The following is a 7810-nucleotide window of genomic DNA, read 5'->3' on the forward strand; positions in this document are numbered from 1 at the left end:
TGGGACGGCAGCCTGCTCAGCTCAGCCTGCTTCCTTTGTTGTTACTGTTGCTGTTTTTCTTGAGCTGTTTGATTTTTGCTCTGGTTTCTTTCCAAGTAGTCAGGCTATCTGCTCTGAGTTCTTGTTAGAAACTGAATCACTGTTCCTCTGCCTGATTGGTGGAGAGTACAGATGAGTCTTTACTTTTTAAAAATGTTCAAATAAATCTCTTCTCTTGACATGGCGTGAGTCTGTAAAAACAAAACAAAACACACTTGTCTCTGCATTTGGCAAAGAGAAAGAGGCTTAGTTTGTTCTTCTTGAAGTGTCAGGGTAGTGCCTCCAGTTCATCACTTATAAATGATTTTTAGGTGTTTTTTTTGTTTTTAATAAATGCTCATTTTTCTGCTAGTAGATAATTTGCGCTGTACTGGTTTGGGGAAGAGTTTACAAATGCCAGATGTTAGTTGTTCCCGCTTCTTAATGAAGCTCAAGATCTGAGACACAAGCACGCAGTTTTTATTAAATGGAGCAGGTTGATTTCACGGTGTCTGTCATGGGGACACTGGAGCCACCCAGCGGGGTTGGCGTCCAGCTCTGCCTCTTACCACCAGTGTCACCCGAGGCAAGTGACTCAGCCCTTAATGAGCCTCAGTTTCCTCATCTCTAAAGTGGGGATAACGACAGCATCCACCTTCTAGGGTAGTTGTGAAGATGAAATGAGTTCTGCTAAGAATGGCGTGTGCTTAGCATGTGTTAGTTATTTTATCATTGGTATCATCCTATATGACTAAACCCATATAAATGGGAAGTTTCTGTAAGTTTGAATGTAATTTTCTGCTGGGTGAAGTTGACACTGTAGAGACTTGGACAGAAAGAAAATAAAGGCATGTGTAGCCTAGGAATTCAGAGCCAGTAGGTGTTTTCTATGTACTGTGTAGGTTGACAAAGCTTCAGTTCTCATAACCTAAATTTTTAAAGAATTGTTTAGTATTTATCTCTGGTATCTTTGAAAAAGATGAGTTCTTTTTAAAACATAAATGATATTTTGTTTTATTAATATACTAAATAGTATCATGTTTTACTAGTGTATATAGTAAATGGTAGCACTGTGTAGTAAATACTAAGCGCAGTCACTCCTGGATTAACATTAAGTGTATCTTCTTCTCTTTTAGAGCTCTTCAACCAGAAATACATTTAATAAGAGCAATGGCTTCAAAGGTGCTACTCAGGCAACAGAAATCTTTCACGGTTGTAGTTTTACTAGCCTGTTTGGTAAGTCAACTCTTTACTTTCATAAGAATGCAGGGGAAAAATTCATAGAACTAGTACCCAATCTACTTCCCATTTTTAACCCCATATCTTCAAAGTTTTCTTTCAAATTCCTTTTATCATTGTTGCACTTAATTAATAAGTCAGAGGTTGCTGTTGGGTCTTGACTTTTGTGGCAATAATTGCACTTATTTATTTCAATGAGATCATGAAGTCATGGCATTACTTGTAGCCCCAAGATAATGATGCTTCTTGGGCTTACAGGCAGGTGACTCCTGGAGCGACTAACACTTTCCTCTAAGATTGGTTGTCAAGTGTGGTTAAGAGAGGCTGGAGGTGATTACTAGACCTTTAGCCCCAAATTATGATCTTGAACCACACCTTGAATTCTCCCTCCTGCTTGCTCTAGAGAATAAGGCTGGGATTTTATTTAAGAAGGTTGGATGACATTGTTGTAGATATTTGCTTCAAGTGGAAGCAGTTTGTACTGAATAACTGCCCATGCTGTCACCACTAAAGCCTGTTCTATGCACCTCCATGTAAAGAGCATTGCACACTCCAGTCTCTATTCCGCCCATGCCTCCTGAAGCTCTCAGTTTTCATTTAGGGCAACAGAATTAGCATCAGGAATATTACTGAGGGGGCCCTTGCTTGACATGAGAGTTTGAACTGAATGTTGTCACCAGTCTGAGATTCTATTAATTCCAACACTTTTTAATGAAACATCAGCTATTAAGAAGCAGATATACATACTCTTGTAGGATGAGTGCATATAAGATGAACTTAACTGTCTTTAGGTAAAATAAGAAATAAAGTCTGTATCTTGAAAATAACTTACAACCTTTGTTTTTGCAAAGTAGATAGTCCTTCCATTAAGACCTATGCTGTGAACCAAAGCATATTGTAAGGACATGGAAAAGAGACTTTCAGTTGCCAATGGGGAGGGATGGAATGGGAAGTTAGGGTTAGCAGATGCAAACGGTTACATATAGGATGGATAAACAAAAAGTCCTACTGTATAGCACAGAGAACTATGTTCATATCCTGTGATAAACCATAATGGAAAAGAATATTAAAAAATAAAGTATATGCATATATAGTGGCAAAGAACCTGCCTGCCAATGCAGTGATGTAAGATATGTGAGTTCAATCCCTAGGTTGGGAAGATCCTCTGGAGGAGGGCATGGCAACCCACTTTAGTATTCTTGCCTGGAGAATCCATGGACAGAGGAGCTTGGCGGGCCACAGTCAATGGGGTTGCAAAGAGTCAGACACGACTGAAATGACTTAGCATTTGTGCATATATATATGTGTGTAAATATGTATGTATGATTGAGTCACTTTGCTATACAGCAGAAATTAGCACAACATTGAAAATCACCAATACTTCAATTTTTAGAAAATGGATATTATTAGGTCCCAATTAAGTGGCAAAATGGCAATCAATAGGAAAGTAACACTTTAACTTTGAAGAGCAGAGGATTTGGCCATTTTTGTCATCATCATAATTATTAGGAATTTTACTGATCTCAATATTGTCAGAATTTTTTGAATGATGGACTCTAAGTAAATGTAATTCAACTGAAAAGGTGGAAACTTCTGCACCAAAGTTGGGTGTTAGATATGTCTAAAAGATAATAGCAGAGTTCTTGAGGCCAGTCTATATGTTCCATTTATTTATTTATTATTCAATTCATTATAGCTGAATATGTTTATATTAAAAATCAAAAAAATACGATTTTTAAATTCAGAATTTTTCCAGTTGAAGAAGTACCCTGGGTCTCTGCATATCTGTTCTTTTAAGTCATCTTCTCACTTAGAAAGGAGAACAGCTTCTAGCAATTTTTACCTTGGGTTCACAAATGTGTAGGAAGAAGATGGCGATTGATTCCAGAAAAGGGGAGTTCTCATTCAGAAGCAGAGAGAGGACTCGGGCTTGAATTGTTTCGCTGACTTTTCCAGAAAGTGGTTTTCCTTCCTAAAGTGGAAACTGAATTGGCCTCACTCTGAATTAATGTTTACCTTCAGTGGTTATGTCGATAATACTGAAGATACTGTTCCCTTTTTGTGAAAAACAGAATTACCTCACCTTAAGATAACGTTTTGTGAAATGTTTTTTTTCAGGCATGTGGAGTGATTGGTGAAACAGGAGACTGTGGACAGCAGGAATTCAGGGACCAGTCAGGAAGCTGTGTTCTGTGCAAGCAGTGTGGGCCAGGCATGGAGTTGTCCAAGGTAACTGTTGGGTGCGTGGGACAGTCGGACGCCTGTGTTTTTTATTTATACTTATTTGCTTATTTGCTTGGACGCCTCAGGTCTTGGTTGTGGCACGCGGGATCTTTTGCTGCAGTGTGAAAACTCTGTAGTTGTGGCGTACAGATTTAGTTGCTCTGCAGCATGTGGGATCTTAGTTTCCTGACCAGGGATCGAACATGGGTCCCCTGAACTGCAAGGTGGATTCTCAACCATGGACCACTAGGGAAGTCCCACGTCTGTGTTTTTTTAAGTGCATTCTTATCAGCTGAATTCTTTTTCAGTTGATGACTGGTGATGATTTCCTCCTTTAGCCAAGTACTGAACAATTCCCTTCTCAATACGTTCGATTCATGTGTCTCACTGAGACAAAAGAAGTTGATTCTGGTAACCACACCTCATAGTTCTGTATACTTTAATGTTTACCATATTTTATTAAAAGAATAGAATCATTAAACAATAAGGTCTCACTGTGTAGCACAGGAAACTATATTCAATAATCTGTGATAAACCACAATGAAAGGGAACATGAAAGAGAATGTATATATTTGTATAACTAAATCAGTCCGTGGCACAGCAGAAATTAACATAACATTGTAAATCAACTATACTTCAATAGAATAATTTTTTAAATAGTTTTATTTATCTATTCTTGTGTGTGCTGGGTCTTCGTTGCTGCATGGGCTTTTCTCTAGGTGTGGAGAGTAGGGGTTACTCTCTAGTCACAGTGTGCGGGCTTTCAACTGTGATGGCTTTTCTTGTTGTAGAACACAGACTGTAGGCATACAGGCTTCAGTAGTCATGGTACGTGGGCTCAGTAGTTGCGGCTCCCAGGCTCTAGAACTTGGGCTCAACAGTTGTGGCTTTGTTGCTCTGTACCAAGTTGAATCTTCCTGGATCAGGGATTGAATCCTTGTTTCCTGCATTGGCAGGAGAATTCTTTGCCCCTGAGCCACCAGAGAAGCCCTGAAACAATCTCCTTAAAGAAAAAAAAGAATCATTAAGGTTTATTTGCATTAATTACAAAGAATCAACATTCTACTAATGATTTAAAAATAAAGCATTGATAGCAGAATATGTTAATGCTCCTATTTACTGGGCCTTCTTTTTCTTAAGATGAAGGTTACCATTGCTAGTCAAGGAGCAGAGTCCAACAGTGTCTTAAGTAACCAGGCTCCAAGGGAGGAGTTGTTTTCCAAGCCAGAGTTTTGAACATTCTTTCAACAATGCCAGTGTGATTATTATTTTTCCCATGCTGAGTATGGACTTCCCAGGTCTGTCAATGCTAAAGATCTAAGAGATGCAGGTTCGATCCCTGGGTCAGGAAGATCCCCTGGAGGAGGGCATGGCAACCCACTCCAGTGTTCGTGCCTGGAGAATCCCGGGGACAGAGGAGCCTGGTGCGCTACCGTCCAGGGGGTCACACAGAGTCGGACATGACTGAAGAGACTTAGCAGCAGCAGCATGCTGAGTATAAGCTCCTTTCAGGAACATCTTAAATAGACTCATCTTCAGGACTGCTTATGAGTCAGCCATGTTCTAAGAGGGTGGACGCAGCATCTTGGGTGTTCTGGGGCCCTTCTCTGTCCTGAGCACCTTGGAAGCTACGCACACATTTGCTTTATTGACTGACCTTTCGAAGATGTTACCGGTTGTGGACAATTGATGTATCGTTTTGTTCTAAATAATGCACCAAGATCTTCCTGTTAGAAAAGAAACAAAAAATGTCTCTTTAAGTGACTTTTCAAAGAGAAGTCCTTTCCCCTCCAGTCCACTGTGCTCTGAAGTTGAGTCTTGTCATTCATAGACTTTTGATTGATGATCTGCAAACATTGGGAAACAAAGAATTATGCATTCCACAAGTAATTCTGTGGATGGCCTGAGTGTTGTGTTTAATATGCGATGACTTTCAGCCTCCTGGGCCTTCCGTCTGGGCAGAAACTGGCTGAGTTTTGAACTCTGCAAAGTCAGGTTAACTGGAGCACCCTGACTGATGTTTTTTGTAATCCCTGTCCGTTGTAAAAAGGTCCTTTATAATGGCAGACTGCATATCTGGAATCTATCGACAAAGTTAAGAATGCAATCATGCCTGGGAGGAAAATAGCGGTGTTTCTACTCCTCAGAGTTCTTTTTCCAAATCTCTCTTAAATCAGAATGAAAACTCACAGATTTGAAGAGATGAGTTAAGTCATTTCTAAGAAACCGTTCACTAACCTTCATCATTTATCTAGAGAATGAAGATGAAGTTTCTATCAGCTCCAAAATTTTTTTTAAAAACTCATCTTCTGAGGTTAACTGATAGTAGTTTCCATATTTCATAATTTCCCATGGATAGCCAGAAGAAATATTTTTCATTAGGGAGTAATTTTCCCTGATTGTTGCAATAGCTGTCCAACTATATTTCATTAACAGCAACAAAAGGAAGCAATGAATAGCTCTCCTATGCATACTCTTTTTGTTTACTAGTATTTATGATCCATTTCCTCATTTTAAAAATGTCCAGGACAAATTAAGGGAAAAAGAGTAAAAGTGAAGGTAACGATGTCCCGGAAGTATTAGATTCTGGAAACCCACTCTACTACTGTAGGCAAGAATCCCTTAGAAGAAATCGAGAGCCATCATAGTCAACAAAAAGAGTCCGAAATGCAGTACTTGGACGCAATCTCAAAAACAACAGAATGATCTCTGTTCGTTTCCCAGGCAAACCATTCAGTATCACAGTAATCCAAGATTATGCCCCAACCAGTAATGCTGAAGAAGTTGAAGCTCAACGGTTCTATGAAGACCTATAAGACCTTCTAGAACTAACACCAAAAAAAGATGTCCTTTTCATTATAGGGGACTGGAATGCAAAACTAGGACGTCAAGAGATACCTGGAGTAACAGGCAAATTTGGCCTTGGAGTACAAAACGAAGCAGGTCACGAGAATGCACTGGTCATAGCAAACACCCTCTTCCAACAACACAAGAGAAGACTCTACACATGGACATCACGAGATGGTCAATACCAAAATCAGATTGATTATATTCTTTACAGCCAAATATGGAGAAGCTCTATACAGTCAGCAAAAACAAGACCGGGAGCTGGCTATGGCTAAGATCATGAACTCTTTATTGCTAAATACAGACTTAAATTGAAGAAAGTAGGGAAAACCACTAGAGCATTCAGGTAAGACCTAAATCAAATCCCTTATGATTATATAGTGGAAGTGAGAAATAGATTCATGGGATTAGATCTGATAGACAGAGTACCTGAAGAACTATGGACGGAAGTTCATGACATTGTACAGGAGCAGTGATCAAGACAATCCCCAAGAAAAAGACAAGACAAGACAAAATCGTTGTCTGGGGAGGCCTTATAAATAGCTGAGAAAAGAAGAGAAGCTAAAGGCAAAGGAGAGAAGGAAAGATATACCCATTTGAATGCAGAGTTCCAAAGAATAGCAAGGAGAGATAAGAAAGCCTTCCTCAGTGATCAGTGCAAAGAAATAGAGGAAAACAATAGAATGGGAAAGATCGAGATCTCATCAAGAAAATTAGAGATACCAAGAGAATATTTGATGCAAAGATGGGCACAATAAAGGACAGAAATGGCATGGACTTTACAGAAGCACAAGATATTAAGAAGAGATGGCAAGAATACACAGAAGAACTGTATAAAAAGATTTTCATGACCCAGATAATCACAATGGTGTGATCACTGACCTAGAGCCAGACATCCTGGAACACAAAGTAGGCCTTAGGAAGCATCACTACGAACAAAGCTAGTGAAGGTGATGGAATTCCAGCTGAGCTATTTCAAATCCTAAAAGATGATGCTGTGAAAGTGCTGCACTCAATATGCCCGCAAATTTGGAAAGCTCAGCAGTGGCCACAGGACTGGAAAAGGTCAGTTGTCATTCCAATCTCAAAGAACTGCTACTGCTAAGTTGCTTCAGTTGTGTCCGACTCTGTGCGATCCCATAGATGGCAGCCCACCAGGCGCCCCCGTCCCTGGGATTCTCCAGGCAAGAACACTGGAGTGGGTTGCCATCTCCTCCTCCAATGCAGGAAAGTGAAAAGTGAAAGTGAAGTCGCTCAGTCGTGTCCGACTCTTAGCGACCCCATGGACTGCAGCCTACCAGGCTCCTCCGTCCATGGGATTTTCCAGGCAAGAGTACTGGAGTGGGGTGCCATTGCCTTCTCCATCCCAAAGAAAGGCAATGCCAAAGAATGCTCAAACTACTGCACAATTGCACTCATCTCACACGCTAGCAAAGGAATGCTCAAAATTCTCCAAGCCAGACTTCAACAGTATGTGAACCAT

The 7810-nt window shown here is 40.1% G+C and overlaps 1 protein-coding gene across 2 annotated transcripts in view; it reads left to right on the forward strand.

The window, feature by feature from the left end:
* The window catches only part of TNFRSF19 (tumor necrosis factor receptor superfamily, member 19), a 91477-nt gene that overhangs the window by 20322 nt on the left and 63345 nt on the right, over positions 1 to 7810 (forward strand). For both annotated transcript variants that reach the window (XM_010851199.1, XM_010851200.1), the window contains exons 2-3: positions 1155 to 1254; positions 3376 to 3486. In XM_010851199.1, coding sequence (XP_010849501.1) covers positions 1189 to 1254; positions 3376 to 3486 — 177 coding nt within the window. In that variant the 5' untranslated portion in view covers positions 1155 to 1188. The remainder of the gene's footprint in view (positions 1 to 1154; positions 1255 to 3375; positions 3487 to 7810) is intronic.

Source organism: Bison bison, unplaced genomic scaffold, assembly GCF_000754665.1.
Source record: "Bison bison bison isolate TAMUID 2011002044 unplaced genomic scaffold, Bison_UMD1.0 scf7180017864299, whole genome shotgun sequence".
Taxonomy (NCBI): Eukaryota; Metazoa; Chordata; class Mammalia; order Artiodactyla; family Bovidae; genus Bison; species Bison bison.